The following is a 17,818-nucleotide window of genomic DNA, read 5'->3' on the forward strand; positions in this document are numbered from 1 at the left end:
GACTACCTATAGATTGGGGGGGAGGGGCCGTACCCTTTATCCAGGTAGATGTGTGGACTGTCGCACTATCAAGCGCTCCGGCGGGCCCAGTTCGGCCATATAACCGGTGGCAAGCATATACCCAGGTATTGGAGTACTCAGGTCACGCGAGCTGTTCCAAGAAACGCGTGACGCCTACCCCCTAAAATGTGAAGGTGCTTATGTAATTGGCTTTGGATCGCGCGACTAAAAATCGGGTCTAACCGAGCTGCAACCAGCATACCCAGGTAACCTGTACCCACGCACACTTTGATAGGCTCCGCACGCTTTATACTTGAAGTCAGCAAACTCGGGCAATACTTGATGGAATATCAATCATCTACCGAGTTCTGAACCAAGAATACGGTTTTACTTGCTGATATGGAAATGTCATGTGACGGCTCATCTCCAGCACTGGTGCCCGGGATGAGATTGCTAGCCACGTCATATAAGCACCCTGACCTTCAAACCCTGAGGATCTGACCCCTCAAGGTATCGTATGAAGCGAGATTGAACGGAGAAGACAATGTCTATCGTCAACGAGATAGATAGTCAATCGTCATATGGCGTCCGATCCTTCGTAGGCTACGTTCGTGTAGTTGATACAATTTCCTTCTGCCCCTTCCCCTTTGAGCGTCCACAACACTTGCGTGTTTGTTGAATACTCCATATCTTTCGGAGATGAGTTTCCTGCTAGTCTGTTGGCCAATAGATAATTGCATGTCACAGGGCAAGATTTAAGGGCAGTCCGCAGTAAGGGATGGAGGATTTCCTCAGAGAATCTGGTCTAAATAAAGGAGAATTAGAGTGAATCGAGATCTGTTAAATGCTATGTGATGGGAAGTATCTTGGTTCCCACACCATTTAGCCTATTTGTCTACTACGCCACCAGTCAAGGATATGGGTCGGGTTTTGCTGAATACCTCGGGATGACTTGTACCAGAATTTGTTAGTGGTCTATAATAAACAGGCCCTGTGGCCAGGTGATAGGTTCTCAACAGCTATAAATACTGACAGAATAAACCATATGAGATTCTTAAAGTGTCTGCGTTGATTATCGGACATCATTCTTGCCAACGATTAAGCATGATTCCTTTGGTGGAGGCTGTAGACTGTCCAGGTAAGAAATTCACGATCCTTTTCTTTTCTTTCCTTTATCTTTTTGATTCACCCAGCCTCTACTAATCGTTGTCCGCCAGGGAAAGACCGGACTCCTGACCCTCGCGCGGTAGAGGCACCGCTCATGGCAAATGGCGGGACAGACACGACAGACACGACTAGTGCATCACAGAAGTGCAACCACAGCCACCCACCCAGCATCCAGAACCCAGAAGCACTGAACCCCCAAGAGGCTCCCGTACCCCATGAAGGGGACATCGAAGGGCAGCATCGTCGGCCACAGGGTGTTCCTTCCGAGTTCTGCGGGATTACGGGCGAGTTCATATTCATACTCCTCTGTTCTATGGGCCTGTTCCTATTCGGTCTCTTCCTCGGAAACGTCGTTATCAACCAGGCCGTATTCCCTCACAAACTCGGAGTTAGCGAAAGCAAGACCCCATGGTTGATTGGCTCCTTCCTGCTGGCAAACGGGATAGCCGTTATTGTTTCCGGGTCGCTGGCCGACCTGTCAAACCCGAAGATTTTAATGATTATAGGCTTCGTTTGGCTGGTCATCTGGGATATTGTGGGGGCTTTTAGTATCCGCCCTTCACTGCCAGTGCTATTTTTCGTGGTCAGGGCCATGCAGGGGCTAGCTATTGGTGTCCTGCAGTCAACGTCGATGAGTCTGCTCGGGCGGGTGTACTCGCCTGGTATTCGGAAAACAAGGGTTTTCTCCGTCATGTCTTCAATGACGCCCGTGGGTTTCCTAATCGGGTGTCTACAAGGAGGCGCCCTCACTGCACACCTGCCGTGGATATTTGGGAGCAATGCCATAGTGTGCCTCATCTGTGCAGTGGCTTCGCTCCCTGGTATCCCCTCGTTCGCCCCGAAGCCGGGCGCCTCCGGTACTCAGCTATCTCTCAAAGACTTCGATGCGCTCGGCGCAATCCTGGCTGCGATTGGCTGCGGCCTGATTATCCTCGGTCTGACGCAAGGCGTCCCCAGCGGCTGGAGCCCATACACGTACTCCCTAATCATTGTCGGGTCGCTCTTTCTCTTTCTGTTTTACCTAGCCGAAAGACGAGCGTCTCGACCGCTGGTTGATAACCGGCTCTGGATCACCTCCGGATTTCTCCCACTGGCGATTTCATATTTTTTCGGGTACGGAGCATACGTCGGCGGATGGATGTTCTTCGCTGTGCGTTTCCTCCTCACAATCCAGGGACACGCTCCAATCACCGTTGCTCTATACTTTATCCCTAATATGATCTGCGGCATCCTGGCCACATACATCGTATCGAAAACTTTACATTTAGTCTCCGGACACTGGATCCTCATCGCCGGAATGGTCGCCAACACAATGGGTCCTGTGTTCTTCATACCCCAAACGCCGCATACAGCATACTGGGCTCTGTCGATGCCGGGCATCGCCCTCGTTACCTTCGGACCGGATCTGACATTCGCAGCCGCGTCGATCTTCATCACGTCCAATGTGCCCCGTTCCTTCCAGGGCTCAGCGGGAAGTCTACTCGTGACTATTCAGAATCTGTCCGCGGCCATTGTGACGGCCATTGGAGACACTATCGGGAAGGAAGTCACGAAAGCAGGCGGCGACGGGTATAGTCTGGACTTGGACGCTTTACGGGCAATTTGGTGGTTTAGTTTTGCGATGTCGCTCACGGCGGCGATAGTTTGTGCTGGGTTTGTTCGCATTCCGAGGAGTGAGGAGAAAGATCACGTGGAGTGAACCCTAGACAGTTGGAGACGGGGTGCAACAAATAGCAAAGGGTTCGCATCAGTATATAGGCTGCTTCCCGTGTTGCTGCTATTAGAATTTTGCGGGGGCAGCAGGTAATTTTCATAGGACTGTAATGCATGAGATGAGATGAAAATTATTCAGGACAGATTGTCACCAAACCGAGGCGTATGTCACAGTGCATGACCAGATACGTGATTCCTGCCTAATTCCTGTCTGATAAAGGTATATATATGTGAGAGCAGTGTAGAGCCTTCGACTCTACATCCTAGTCTTTTGCTGATAGTGCAGTGGTTTAGGCTTCTGAATGCTCCGCTCCCAGGGGTCGCGCCGTGACAGCGTGAATCCATGACTCTCTTGGAAGGGGTTTTGGATTCTTCAGTATGAGACGAGATGAGATGATATGATCAAATTGGAGAAGGGTAACCATACGTCACTCGAGCCATAAATAAACAAGCAAAGATAAGAGCTGACTCTGTAGCTTGGCAGAGCTTAGCCGCGTGTGCATTGTGCTAGTGCGCCCTAATGTGCCATTCATCTGCTTTGGATTGTGCCACAAATGTGACCTGCCGGTGCAGATCACTTGGTTGTGGCTTCCTGTATGGAAGGAGAGCAGCACAAACATGTCATTGTGCATATTCACCAACATGCTAGAATCAAGTTCTTTCCATGTCCACAGCAGCACCTGCCATTCATAAAGGCCAGACCCACCATCTGCAGCAAGATATTTAACGAAGTTCCAACTCAACATCAGTCTACAAGTTTTACCATCGCTAAGTAACAGTCACAATGGCTACCAAGATCAAGCTCATCCCGAACCCCCACTACCGCAAGTCGGGAACCAAGTCGTATGTTCACCTCATGCGCAAGTACCGGTTCACACCTACCAAGGGCGGGCGGTACCTTTTCGGCAGTCACCTTCAACAGACTGGTCGGCAGTACACTGAGCTACCTGTTGGTGGCAAAGCCCGCGTCCAGCACGTGCTGAGCAAGAAAATTGCGGATACAGACCAACCAGGCGAGGTTAACGCCGATGATGTTCAAAATGACTCCATGTACCTGGCGCCAATAAGCATCGGGACGCCAGCGCAAACGCTTAATTTGGACTTTGACACAGGATCTGCGGATTTATGGGTAAGTCGTCACGTATATCGTCAGTAATTATGAAGACTCCAACTAAGTAAATAGGTCTGGTCAACCAAACTCCCCTCGGCGACCAGCGCCCAGCACAGGTCCGGCACGATTTTTGATCCAAGCAAGTCCAGCACATTCAAAGAACAGTCCGGCTCTACGTGGAAGATTTCCTATGGTGACGGCTCCTCCGCATCCGGTACGGTAGGCACCGACACGATCTCTCTCGGTGGTTTGAAGGTCAACAACCAAGCAATCGAGCTAGCCGACACTCTATCCGCGCAGTTCCAACAAGGCAGTGGCGATGGTTTGCTGGGGCTGGCATTCAGCAATATCAACACCGTCCAACCAAAAGCTGTCTCCACCCCCGTGGAGAATATGATCGCCCAGGACGACATTCCGAAATCTGCGGAACTGTTCACCGCGAACTTGGGGTCCTGGAAAGATTCAGAGGAGCCGGATAAGGGGGTGTCGTTCTACACGTTTGGATTCATTGACCAGGACACAGTGGCGGCGTCGGGCGAGGAGATATACTACACAGCTATCGACAAGAGTCAGGGGTTTTGGCTGTTTGACTCTGCTTCGGCGACCGTGAATGGCAAGACAGTCGCGAGATCAGGAAACAAAGCCATTGCTGACACGGGGACGACACTGGCACTTGTCGACGATGAGACGTGCAAGGCAATTTATGATGCTATTCCTGGGGCGCAATACGACGAGGATAGTCAGGGGTATATATACCCCTCCAATACGACAGAGGACCAGCTTCCTGTCGTCTCGTTTGCCGTTGGCGACAAGCAGTTTATCGTTCAAAAGGAGGATCTGGGCTTCGCCGAGGCGAAAGAGGGGTATGTCTACGGAGGTATCCAGAGCAGGGGAAGTATGACAATGGATATCCTTGGTGACACCTTTCTCAAGGGAATCTACGCAGTACGTCCATTTCCAATTTTATGTGAGAGACATCTTGCTAAACCGCGGTAGATATTTGATGTTGGTAATCTTCGATTCGGGGCTGTCCAGCGAAAGGAGCTGCGACAGAATCTGTCTGTTCCTCAGTCCTCTTGAATTTCTTTCCTCTGAGGTGCGGCTAATAGCATACGATATCGTTGTCTATTGCGAATAATATGCCTCTCTTTCCTTGTATATCTTGCTTTAGTTGTCGCAATCGCTGCCGGAAATGCGTCCTTCCATAATAATAACAGGTTGTAAACGTCAGTTGATCTGTCCTTCTTGATATTGATCGCGACATTTCAGTCCATAAAAACCATCATCAGGCAGTTTCTCTTCTCAAAAATCGTGGAGTGAAGTATCCTGAGCTTGCCTCCTGATCTCCTGAACACCTTCTCCCATATATTGGCGCAAAGCTTTTCAGCCAAGAGTTTAAGAATCAGTAGGGCTTCCTTCTCAATGACTCCCTCTGAGCCCTTGAAGTCCGCTGCTAGTCGAGAACCGATATTGCCATGTAGGGAATGCATATCAGTCGCTGCTTCCGGAGGCACATGAAGGTCGTCGTACACCTGAGGTTCGAGAAGAGGAAGGACCTTGTCTTACTCGTGATACGAATCTAGTTCCGTAATCTCGTCTTTAACCTTGAATATAAACCTGCTAATTTCTTTATTAAGCAAGGGATTCGGCTTAGTCGAACCGCCGTTTCGCCCACTCTCCTGTATGCCGTTGGACAGTTGTCCGAACTGTCCAAATTCTTAGAAAGGATTATCCGCGCCAGCTTCTGAACCTGATCCACCTAGATAAAGAATTGTTTCCATGCCTAAATTCCTGCTACGTTTGTTGCGGCCCGCGCGCTGTAGCCCTCCTAGCCATAAATATTGTAGTAGAGGCGACGTACTCGGAGTAAGTCCGGCCTTTTATCTTTCTTTGGAAATTATGCTAACGCCAATGAACCAGCCCTGGGTGCCCTGATGGAGGCTGCCTGCGTAGTCAGGTCAACCAAACTGAGACTGAATATGCATTGGCCATGATTACCAAGGCAGGTGTTCCAGCAAAGCAGGTTGTCGCCGGGCTGGCCTTGTACGGGCGCAGCTACAAGATGGCCGAGGGCAACTGCACAGGGCCTGAGTGCCATTTTACCGGGCCCGACTCCGGCGCTGAGAAGGGGGAATGCATGCAGACGTGGGAGAAACCTTGCTGCCATCTACACTAGAGTAACACTGACTGACCTCCCATCCCAGATCTGACTATCTATCCAATTACGAAATCTATCAGATCCTCGTGCAGGCGGACAACCCGGATATCTACGGCAACGTTAGCATCACGCAGTACGAAGACGAAGGCAATGTCTTGATCTACAATGAAACCAACTGGGTCTCCTGGCTCAGCCCATCCAGTTATGCCGCACGTCGCAGCTGGACGGACGGGCTGAACTTCGGTGGTACCTCCGACTGGGCAGTCGATCTGAACCAAACGTACGCGAACAACGGCACGGGCGACCTAGAGAGTAGTGGACTGGATGATAACTTCACGATCTGCGACTACTCCAAAACTTTCGACAGTTTGGACGATCTGTCCGCGGCGACTGGTGGCCTGCGATCTGACTGCATTGCCTATTATGCCTTGCAGGTCTTGTCTGACATGCTCGAGACCGCGTACAAGAACTACACTAGCGTCAACAATGGCTACGACGAGATGTTTACATACTATGTGACGTACATCGAGAAGCTCGTGCCCAGCATCCTCAGCCATGAGCTCATGTTCAACACTACGGACATGACCCAGTGGATGTCCATCCCACCTCTATGCCCCGGGATGAACTGTGCGTCCTGACACATCTCATCTTCTTTTCAAGGCCAACATTGAATCAGACTTCATCTGCGATACTGACGGTAGCACTTATCCATTCAACGAGCTAAACTACACTACACACTACGAAAAAGCGCAAGACTACACAACCGACCTGACCGTCTCCGACGAGGACGGCTACGAAGCCAGCCTAGCAAACGTCGGCCTTTCCACCGACTGGGTAACACTAGGCGACTACACCGACACCGTCGACCTCGTTGCGCCTCATGCCGGCCGCAAAATCGAGTTCAAGTTCACGAACTTCCCAGTTAAAAACGAGTCAATGGTTGTCCCTAACCCAAAGGACATCGTTACAAAGGGGCAGGACAACATCCCAGACATCCACGCTAGCAATGCAGGCGACGATGCTGGACATCATGCTTGGGCAGTGGGTGAATGGGTCCACGGCCGATGCGGCTCAGGCATACAGCACGCCGGTGTTCCTGCTCCTGCAGGCGGTTGACGACATGGCGGAGGCGAAGAAGCTCGGCGCTGAGGAGAAGAAGGAGGAAGCGGAGGCAAAAAGGAAGAAGAATTTCATTCTGTTGATTGTTAGTGTGGTGCTTATGGTATGTTATTGTCCTTCAGCTCGACATCGAGCCGAGCCAATTAAAATAATATCGATGCAGTTCGTCCCCGTCGTCGGCGAAGAAGTCGCTGCGGCTGCTGGGTTCGCCAGTCTCGCTCGCGCCATTGCCCTTGCGGGTGAACTTGGCAATGGCGCCCTCGCTGTCTACGATACGGTCAACGACCCTGACTCGGCAATTGTGAATGTCCTAGGTATGCTTTTGGGCATTGGAGCGATTGCCAAGGCCTCGCGTGATGGCGAGGGGCTCTCGACTGTGGCTAGGATGCGCAGGGAGATGTCTGCGGACCAGGTGGCTGCTTTGGGCACGATCTTCAAGAACAACGATGACAAGTTGCAGACGCTTATGAAGGTTTGCAGCTATAAGTGAGGGGCTGCACTCGACATCACGGCCTGGTCGTTAATCACAGCCAGGGAACCTAACAGAAGTGTGCTCTTCAGATATCGATCCATATGGCTTACGTGATACCTGCTTGGAGCATATGCATTGGTTAATCAGGAGATAGATAGTCTAAAATAAAACACAAGACGACCATCTCTCGTGGTTGTTTATTTCTATTGAAGCCCCAATGGCTCTTTATCTTTCCCCCAGCGGCCGTTTGGCAATTTAGGTAGAGTCATCCATCACGCTTCCTCTTTCTACCCCCAAAGAGAGGACTACCAGAGTATCTCTAGGACCAACCTCTAGACAAAGCGTATGTCAACATCCAAGACGTCATCGTCGGAAGCCTTCGCAAAACCGGCCACTCATCCTCCCACCGCAGGGCATTCCATCCGAACCGATACTGAGCAGTCGATAGTCCCACACCTTTATCCGCATAATGATATTAAAGCACCAGCCCATGCTCCTTGTCCTCAAGAACCCCCTGCCATTTAGGCGCGTAAACAGTATCGTGAGATGCAAGCAGTGTCGTCTACCCGCTCGCAAGAAAGAACTTCCCATCTTTGTCCACCTATTCATTCTATTAATCCAAGAGAGTCCTTAACACGAAAGTAGCTGGCAACTCACAAACTCGCCCGCCCCAGACTTCGGCCGGCAAACCACGATCCTACATTCCGCTCCCTGCGCCGGAGGCCTCTTCTAACAGTCGTCTGTCCACCCCGACGAGAGGAGCGGATAGTACCAGCTCCCTTCTCAAACATTTAATCAACCTCATGCACCTCCAGAACAAGCACCCAGTCCTCATGTCCGTCTGCAGCAGGCGGCGCAAGGACATTACTCCCCGTCATGAAAGTTCGGTGGTCGCAGCAAGTTGGAAAATTGGATCAACTTCGCCAGGATCTCGACGACCACTTATTGATGATCAACTTCTGCAGCAACCTGGAACACTTGAGGTAAAGGAAACCAATTTACTTTGATAAGGATGTTATTTGCCCTGGAATTCTCCTATCAAGTAGGACCAACATACAACGGCTGCCACCTGAGCCTTTCTTTATCTTTGAAGAGCCAGTCGCGAGACACGTCGCTTGTCCTTTCGAGAAGTACCATCGTGGCCGGTATGTTACATTTCTGGAATACGGAATACAACCAACGGGTCAGTCTGACAGACACTAGTCCCTTCATGAGTTTCTGCTCAATGTATGGACGACATCCAGGCGTGGTGCGGCCTCTATAGCGAGGAGAGAGTATCTTTTTCGCAACGCTACAACGAATGAAGAGCTCCTCCCAAGCAGCCCACATGCAAAATCGCTACAAGACTTTGTCCTGGTGGATCAGAAAATTGAGATGAGCGTCATATTCCCTTTGACGGGCGCACAGTATACACAATGTCCAAGATGTTCCAGACCGTACCCACCAAAGAGCCTAAAATCCCCGATCCTTAATTGGTAAGCTATCGTTTCCGAGTAATGTACTTGTTCGTTCCCAGCTTCGTACCTGACTGTGACGTATAGCAGTAAATGCGGGTTTTGGGTCCACTTTCGTGACTCCTACCCTGACGAGCCTGACCCTCTCACGGCCCTAGCGCTCAGAGACATCGCTCAGAACGACCTTCCTGGCTTTATACACCCGTTCCAAAAAGCATTTGAACAGGACACCATCTACAGCAAAAATTTGACCCGGGACGAAATTGAACGCAAGGTCCATCAACGTTTGCAAAATAATGTCCCGTGTAGTCGAACCCGCCAAACATCTAGGGTCCAAGACTTCCGACGTGTAACGCTATGTCATATGAAATGGCCGAGCGACAAACAGTTTTCATCCTTCCTGCATGCTTGGAAGTTTGTGGATACAACGATGGAGGGCGTTAAGCATTGCCTAGACTTGGTAGCTGCTGGCTCGGGTCTTGCGTTTGATGCCGTTGCTAGGATGATTGGAGGGCGGTTTACACGAGTAACCGGCGAGGAGGATGTTTACCTCACGCCAATTTGGGATATTTACCGTGAACGAATTCCACAAACAGCCAGATTGGAAAACCAAATCCAATTTCTCAGTATGTACACTCGGTGCGCCCGCAAGATCGACGCGGGATATCACCCTTCAGTCGTTAGCATCAGGTGCTTCTTGTGGATCGTTGCAGTCCTGTTCGGCCTTGAGGCCAGGATCCTAGTCGGTGTTTCGGAACCATTGCTCGAACATATCACAAATCCAAGCGAGGGCCAAATCTTCCAATTTTCGTCAGGATCATTAGCCCATTGTGGGTTCCTCATGCTAGGACGACTGACCTTTGACCTTTTTGATGATGCAAGGGCCCTTGTCTTCCCTGACGAGCCTCTCTATTACTTCGCGGTCATATATCGGGTACTGAGAAACTCTAGGGATCTTTGCTTGACTTATCTCAAGGACCGGAATTTAGATGATTATCCCTTAGACCTCACACCAGAAAGCTGTTTTAATAGCTCGATTTTTACAAGCGATGCCGTGATTGTTTGGTTGCGGAATACTTACAGGCATCAACTTCAGAAAGTACTAGAGACGGGCCTGGCTTCAATGCCTCTAGGATTGGTTGAGTGGTGTGCACACATTTGACTTGTTGAACATTCTCAGTGGAATATTACTTCTTGGGAGCCAAACCTAGATCATGATACTGTTCATCATATCTCACCCGTAAAACAGTACTGGTTTTGGATGGGAAAGTGGCAGCTCTAACCGCGCTGCCTCCATGAATATCAGTGACACTGGCTATTACATGGATTTTCATTTTCTTTATCTTTGGGGCAAAGGTTCCGTTAGACTAACGGGGAACAAAGGATGAAATATGTCTGTCTATCTGCGCATCCGTAGGGATTGCGCACGAGTTTCCAACTGGCTGCCTTTTTGGTATAGTAGGGAAATTCCCATAGTGTTGCTTTGCTTGTGATTCGTGATCTATATTCGATGTCATATCTGAGTTGAGGCCACCGCAGACTTTGCAATATCATCTCCGCGCCAGTGTGTGCTTTTGTCAGTAAGAAAGGCCTACTGTCAATATCAGTTAACGTAAATACCGGTCAGTACGACCGTCCCGGTCGATCCGATCGGGCACCCGGAAATCGAAGCACCTGCCAACTTCAAAGTATCATAAAGCAGCCAAAACTTAATCAATTTAACTAAACTAAATACTGCAAATACTAGGACACCCAGTTCTAATAAGTCCTTGAATACTACATTCAGCACACCTTGGCGGAACACATTTTGGTACCTCCAAAGTTGGAAGGGCAGTGGGAATTTAGGGCCAGTTAAACCAATGCTGGCGTTGCATGTTTGATGCATCAGCACGATTGAGGAAGGGATATTCAAGCTAAGTTATGGCTTTGTTCATAAATCTACAATTGCCCGCTTTACGTAGATTCACAGAACTAGTGGAACTTTCCAATGTTCACCTACTCCAGAAGAGCAGTGATTCTGGCCCAGTTAGAGCCAACTTACTGTACAAACTCTAGATCAACCATAAAGAGCATATCAATTGACTTGCTCAACGGCACTAATCAGAGTGTACCTATTCTCTCGCGGACAAAAGATATCCACTTGGCTAGTGTCTTCTATGTCAAATTCTTAATACTGAGGAGTGGGCGAATCCTGTTAGCCGCCTCACGTTTTGCTTGGGTTGGCAGTGCTGTCAGTAGGTAGGGTCAGCTGATACAGACATGGGCACATGTATGACAGATGACAGGAACGCATATGGGGAGCCAGAAGCCGGCCAATCAGGGGTGAAAGAAGCGCATCGCAGGTATGATGGTTCTAGGCCTAAGGAACACTCTAGTAGTAACAATGTTCCAATATCAATAACCGTCTATCAAAAGAATACAAACCAAGAAGAAATGTGCATGGCTCTCTCTAAGCTCCAAACAGCATGGCTGAAATCACCCGCTATAATCAATCTCCACGGCCAGCCTAACAGCACCTGCACTAACAGACCCTCCAATCCCATCAACCGATGCCTCAGCCGCAGTATAGGCATTGGACACACTCGCCGCATCAGTAGTAATATAAGAACAATGCTCCCCAGCAGCAGTACAAATCTTCATACCCTGCACAGTCAAATCTGCATTCTGTGCTTGAATCGCACTGACATCCCATCCACTCCACTCATCATTCACTGTACTGCCAAAATCAAACTCCCCCCAGGTACAAGCATAGCCGCCATACTCGTCAGTGGGCAACGAGCTGCCCTCCGCCGCGCCCCATCCGCCCTGACTGTTCTCGTCAAAGGCAACGTATTTTATTTCACCAGCGGCAAGGGTAAAGTTTAGCGCAGAGTGTCCATACCATCCGTCCATTTTACCATCGGGGCCGATCTTGTTCCAGAAGGAGACGAACCAGTCGGAGGTGTTATTGCCCTTGATCTGAAGAACATATTTGTATGAGGAGGCGGAGGAGGAGTCTACTTCAATAATATTGCTGCCCCAAGGGGAGCCAACGTTGCCAGCGTAGGAGACGCCGCTGCCGGAGGAGTTGGTGCGTTCGCCGAAGCCCGAGGTGGAGTAGACACCGTTTGAGGGAGTGGAGGACCAGTCGTTGGAGCTGGAGCTGGAACTCGCGGCTGTACTGGACGTTGTTTCGGAATCGATGGCCGTAAGGCTGGACGAACTTTCGGTGGTGGTCGAGCTAGTGTCAACAAGGAAGTCTTCTTTAGCAGCGGAACCAAGCGCAATGGCATCACTGGTGGTGGTACTCGCAGTGGAGCTTGAGGTGGACGCATCGAAGACGGCAATAGTGGCGGTGGTAGTGCTGGTAGTAGGCGTGTCAACGGTGACAGTGGTGTACACGGTAACGACATCCCACTCCACGACAGTCTTAGTGACACCGCTGTCCTTCTTCTGGTGGTGATGGACATCCTTGTGCAAGCCATGGGCTCTGGCCGATGCCAAACCAATGGCGAGGGCGGTTAAAACGAGTGACTCCCACTTCATGGTAAATGGGTAAATTCAGAACTACACAAAAGGAATGACAAAGAAGACGGAATATCCAAGGGAAGTGTAGGATAGGCCTCGAAACAAGTGCAATGTATTATGGACGGGGACTGCCCTAATATACGGGCAGGGGCCACAGCGCCAACAAGAACAAGAATACTGCTACCAAGTGGAGACAATGTTCAAAGGCGTTAGAAGTACCTGTGAAGATTCGTACTGTTCCTAGGATTCTATACGTATTTCTCGCCCTGGAAGCCACCGTCCACTAGAGTCAAGCGGTTGGTATGCCTCTGGAGTGGTCTGTCCGGCGAAGAACCAAATATGAAACGCCATGTCGCAGAGTTGGAAGCCCCACAGCGAGTAGGCAGTGAGTTTTATACACATAGTCTGGACCCGTGGCTGGATCGTTAGTCAACGTATGCAGTGCACCAAAACGCCAGTGATACGTAAGCACGCTGTGTTGCGACATTTGTGGCTAAACAACGTGTAGCGTAATTCGAGCCTGAATACAATATCCTCAGTCTGGACCGCCGAGGAATTCACCCAAATCTTATCTATCCGCCTGTAATCTGATTTCAGGAACGACTGTTAATAGTGTTTTGGTAGAATACGTGGGATAGGGAAGAAATTTGCACGTTTTCTCAGCCACGCGATTGACTTACGTATACTTGCGATTAAGGCTCCACTCATTTAATTCTAACCAAACCCATTGGCTCAACTCCAAAAGAAAAAAAGCTTAGCGTGATGATTAAGGTCAGCCGGCTTCCAAATCGGTTTTTGGCAGTTCCACAGCTGTACTGTGCCATTGAATTTTGCCTCATCCAACATCTGCTGCATATATGGCTTGCGCATCGCTGAAGAAGAGAAGGTTGAGAAATACAATTTACTTTTTCATGTGCTGCCAGGCCCCGTACAATTTTCAACAGAAGCTAATGTACCTTTCTCAGGCGAGTCGTTCCGTTGGAATCGTCCCGTTGTGCCCTCAGTGAAACTGTGGTTCTGTCTACACCAAAATGTGTACAGCGGACTTCTTGCTTGGCATGGACCCAGCACAGAGGTGACAGTGGTTGGGATAAGTCGACTTCGTTTCGCACAAACAAATACGTGTTCTCAGGACCCGCCGGCTCGGTGCCTCTCGTGTCGTCGTAATCGCCTCCCATCATGGTGCAACTCTTTCAACATCACAACGTTTACCCGGTCTCGATACAATAGGCCCTGAGGCCTAAGGTGAGCTGATCTGCAGCATCACGCATCAGGTGCAAGACCGTGCATCTTCACTACAAGAACCGCGCCTTCTTCCTGGTTCCCGATTCTGCTGTCATATTGGCACATTTCCAAGGCTTCATGTCTTAGGTCTCTGCAAATCATCTTGCAGCAAAGTCTCGCTGACCTTGGCCATGGTCCAGCACTTGCTACCTACATGTCCCGAGTCGGAAGAGCGTTCTCGTCGAAAACCTGCCATCTTTATTTAGGGCGTCCCGCTTCCGCTAGAACAAGCACTCCGAACCAACTGGCCACCCGTCAACCTCTTAGAAGGAATTGTCTCTGGATACACATTCTTCAATGTGCTCCTGTTTCTTGAATTTCTCTACCCCTCGTGGACTCCGCTCTCCTATTCTTAAGCCCAACTGACGATGCGTTTCGCTTCCAACACCCCTCTGCCTCACTTTACGGTGCACTTACGCGGATTGTGCAATCATCCTTTTTATTAAAGTCAAGATAATTCACTAGTTCCTCTGCTGAACAGTCAGAAATAAAGCCACAATCCCATTTGCCCGCGCATGGCTGAACCCATTGACCTTGGCCGACTTGCCTACCGGCGAAACTCCATCAGAAGGGAACCCCCATCCGTCCCCATTAGAGGTCTGAATAACAATCCAATCACCTAGTTTAAGCTTGGATTGTATTATTGGGGCTGAGTTGATAATCCGGCCCTCGCCACTGCTAACCTTCTTCACCAAAAAGATTCGCACCGAGTACCCCGTCCTCACCCCTATGAAGCCCATAGGGCTTATGAGACCGTCTATCTGACAAGATCGAAACGGAGACAGGCTGCTGGAATTCGATGCCCAAATTCACCCCCTCCCTCCCTGGTACCGACCCTTCCCGCCTGTCCCTTGCCGCAAACTGAATTCACGGACAGGAGCGGGGTATCGCCCTACTACACTCACATTCAGCCCTCTAGGTAACACTGATGAGATACTGCAAGCTCCTTGGGACGCACAGGAATATGGATGGCCAGAATCTGACGATTCCAACGCGGAGCGGACGGATGAGGACGAGGAAACAGCGACACCGGCGACGAGGTTCTCGCGCTGAATGCCGAGTCTATACATCTGTTCGATGAATCCCATCGCCCTACTGTCTTTATCAACGAACCTCTTTCGCAACATACCGGAGTCAATAGCCTTGTGGTGAAGGAACCTGTGGTTGCTGTTGCTGAGCGAGAAGACTGGACCGCGTTGGACTGGCTTCAAGTGGAGTATGGTGAAGGCGGCGATTTCGTCTAGGCATCTGCATGCTAACGGTTGAATTTTCCAGTGCAGTAATCACAGTACTGCCATAGGAGCTGAGAGATACATATCTCGATTTATATCTCGCAACATTCGTGCATGACTTGACGCATAGGGCTAAAATGGCATTACAGCACCAGGTCTAGCCATGAACCGGGATCAACTCCTAGCAGGAAACCCAACTTAAGTTCCATGTCCTGTTCATTTCTCACCTCCATATGTGGAACGTCGGTGCTGGGCCATTTCTTACAGGCCAAAAGTTGACTATAGCCGACATTTTGATGAGTTATCCAGTGTTGAGAGTATGACGCGTGTTGTCGGGGCGCAGAAGGGGGCGAAAGCGGACAGATACCCACTACTTTCAGCGTACGCAGCTCGGGTTCAGGACTGCGAGTGATACAAGAGGGCTGTTGCAAAAATCATCACTATCGATGGACACTTTAAAGCGTGTTGAAGAATCATCTACAAGGGAACCCATATTTACTGGCAAAGGGTGAGATTGCAACCAGAGAGGCGTAAAAATTCCACTCAGCGACATGTGGGCATGTATGCGACCTGGGAGGCCTGTTGCTTAGCCTGTGCTTGGAGTTGTTGGGGGAAATTCTCTAAGAAACATATCGGGCTTGGTATAATGTATTATTATAGATCATGGGGGTATCTTTAGGACAAAGCAAACGCCTCAACACCCGCCTCGAAAGTGTCCGCATGTTCAGGTTCTGCATGTAACAAGAGCAAATTCTGGCGACTAGTCATAGGCTCAGCTCGCCATATGATGCATTCTGTTTCCTTGATCTGCTTCATAATATGGTTCGTCCATGCTCTTAAGCACAGTAGCAAACTTGTTCCTCGTGGCTGGGTCATACTCAGCCAAGTAAGAGACGGTCCATTGGTCGTACAAACGCCCATACGTACTTAGCATTTGGAAAGCGCCATGGTATCGCAGAAACAAGTAACATAAGTAGCACAGGTACTTACTCGTGCTAATCGCCCTCGGTCGTCGCACCTCGACCGTCGATGCATTATTACCAGCCTGCTATGAGACGGCCTTCTTCGCAAGCTCCACGGCCAGTTGAATTTCAGCATGGACATGGCAAGTATGAGCCCAGGATTCATATGCTATACTGGTGTGTACGCTCGGATAGGGGGCAAGGCACTCAAGGTTGACGAGTCGAAAAACATGTCGATGCTGGTCTGCCGTTGCAACAAGATCTTTGGCGATTCTCCAATAAGTGCCTATCTTTTCGAGTTGTCGAAGTGTCTTGATTGCTGCAGCTTTTTGGGGAGTAGTCGCCCCTGTGGCCTCGAGCATGGATGCATAATCCCCTATGAGCGGCGACTTGCACCAACGGCACGTTGCTTTCACGAGATTCGCGAGCAGCGCCTGGTTGGCGCTGTGACTGCCACCGTCGGACGCCTCGAAATCTTCATACAATTTTTGGATTTCCTGGATAGATATAGTGATTGCTTCTCGGATTTTGCGTTCAGACCGCCTAGCATAGACGTGCTGCGCTCTGTGCGAAACATTATCAAGGTCTGCCCACAAGGGCTTTTTATGTGTTCTGGCTAGATGTTTAGGCTTGCTCCATTTTCTTGAACGAAGGCGGCCGAGGAGTTTCTGTTCATGCTGCAGGACGATCGAGCGGAATATGATATCTGCGCTGCTATCGAGGTCTGGTGGATTATGAGTAGGCCTGCTCACAGCTTGACCATGATGCTCTAACTGTGCGATGATAATAGGGAGCATCTCTCTGACATTCTCATCAAGGACGTCCATGCCTGCTACACTAATGACCAACGTGGGAAGATTCAGAGCGACTGATGAGGCGTCAGGGCGTTGTTCGAGGCAGACGGCCGCCACACTCTGAGCTCGCTCGGTTACAGCCGCAATGTAAGCAAAGTCATCTGCAAATTGCTTCTCCGTCTTCAGCGGCATGAATGGACTGGAGATGCGGTCATGCATTTCATCGTCGTCGTCTGCCGCAGTCACGACATCCATTGGTACCGCATTGGTCTGCTTCTGCAACGTGACCAGGTGCTGTCTGAAGTCATCTTCGGATATTCGCGACCAGATGGTATCGGATCGTACTGTAGTCTGTACTGGACAAACAGTGGAGGTAGAAGATGCAGGTGGCATGAGGGGAAATGCAGTATTGAGGGGGAAGAAGTTGTATATAACTATGGATCACGCGCAGCTGATGCTAATCATAGCGAGGTGCCTCGCTGTCAATTCTGATGGGCAAGCTCAGCCTATAACAGCTTTAGACTAAAACCTAAAACCCACTATAGGCTCCAGAGAGAGGCATGCATAAGCCAGCCCTACTATAGGTTTAGTATAGTTCTAGTATAGCTGCCTTGGGCAGGCTTTCTATGTCTATTCAAATACTTTAAACATTTTATAGCAAGTGAAAGTATACTCTATTTAGTGATGTGACGGTTAGAAAGCTGCCAAAAAGGGCTACTTTGGCGGCTGTTTTTGGCGTCCCTCTAACCGCCTCTAGTCTTGGCAGTAAGTTAGCATATTCCCACGGCCAGGCACTTTCATCCACGCACGCCACGGTTTTTGATTTCCTCGGGCAAACGTGGTGT

At 49.9% G+C, this 17,818-nt stretch overlaps 5 protein-coding genes across 5 annotated transcripts; 2 read left to right on the plus strand and 3 right to left on the minus strand.

Moving 5' to 3' along the window:
* Window positions 1–1,104: 1,104 nt before the first annotated feature.
* Window positions 1,105–2,866, plus strand: BDW70DRAFT_166833 (putative transporter; the record flags this gene model as incomplete). The annotated part of the gene is made up of 2 exons (XM_073742096.1): window positions 1,105–1,138; window positions 1,218–2,866. 2 exons carry the CDS (start codon window positions 1,105–1,107, stop codon window positions 2,864–2,866), a joined length of 1,683 nt encoding a protein of 560 aa, XP_073590847.1.
* Window positions 2,867–3,664: 798 nt separating this feature from the next.
* Window positions 3,665–5,190, plus strand: BDW70DRAFT_166834 (pepsin-like aspartic protease; the record flags this gene model as incomplete). The annotated part of the gene is made up of 3 exons (XM_073742097.1): window positions 3,665–4,009; window positions 4,064–4,936; window positions 4,988–5,190. The coding sequence occupies 3 exons, from the start codon at window positions 3,665–3,667 to the stop codon at window positions 5,069–5,071; spliced, it is 1,302 nt and encodes a 433-aa protein (XP_073590848.1). The 3' UTR covers window positions 5,072–5,190.
* A 2,826-nt stretch (window positions 5,191–8,016) lies between these two features.
* On the minus strand, window positions 8,017–8,909 carry BDW70DRAFT_145496 (uncharacterized protein). The gene has a single exon (XM_073738436.1). The coding sequence runs from the start codon at window positions 8,347–8,349 to the stop codon at window positions 8,104–8,106; it is 246 nt and encodes an 81-aa protein (XP_073590849.1). The 5' UTR covers window positions 8,350–8,909; the 3' UTR covers window positions 8,017–8,103.
* A 2,760-nt stretch (window positions 8,910–11,669) lies between these two features.
* Window positions 11,670–12,848, minus strand: BDW70DRAFT_166837 (putative allergen Asp F4-like; the record flags this gene model as incomplete). Its single annotated transcript, XM_073742098.1, has 1 exon — window positions 11,670–12,848. The coding sequence occupies exon 1, from the start codon at window positions 12,717–12,719 to the stop codon at window positions 11,670–11,672; it is 1,050 nt and encodes a 349-aa protein (XP_073590850.1). The 5' UTR covers window positions 12,720–12,848.
* A 3,417-nt stretch (window positions 12,849–16,265) lies between these two features.
* On the minus strand, window positions 16,266–17,366 carry BDW70DRAFT_164868 (uncharacterized protein; the record flags this gene model as incomplete). Its single annotated transcript, XM_073741584.1, has 1 exon — window positions 16,266–17,366. The coding sequence occupies one exon, from the start codon at window positions 17,364–17,366 to the stop codon at window positions 16,266–16,268; it is 1,101 nt and encodes a 366-aa protein (XP_073590851.1).
* Between the last annotated feature and the right edge of the window lie 452 nt (window positions 17,367–17,818).

Source organism: Aspergillus foveolatus (genome assembly GCF_047715535.1).
Source record: "Aspergillus foveolatus strain CBS 279.81 unplaced genomic scaffold BDW70scaffold_152, whole genome shotgun sequence".
Lineage (NCBI taxonomy): Eukaryota > Fungi > Ascomycota > Eurotiomycetes > Eurotiales > Aspergillaceae > Aspergillus > Aspergillus foveolatus.

Bases quoted from the DNA above. Each gene is read 5' to 3' on its own strand.
- BDW70DRAFT_145496 (XM_073738436.1), bottom strand. From the start codon at position 8,349: ATGAATAGGTGGACAAAGATGGGAAGTTCTTTCTTGCGAGCGGGTAGA.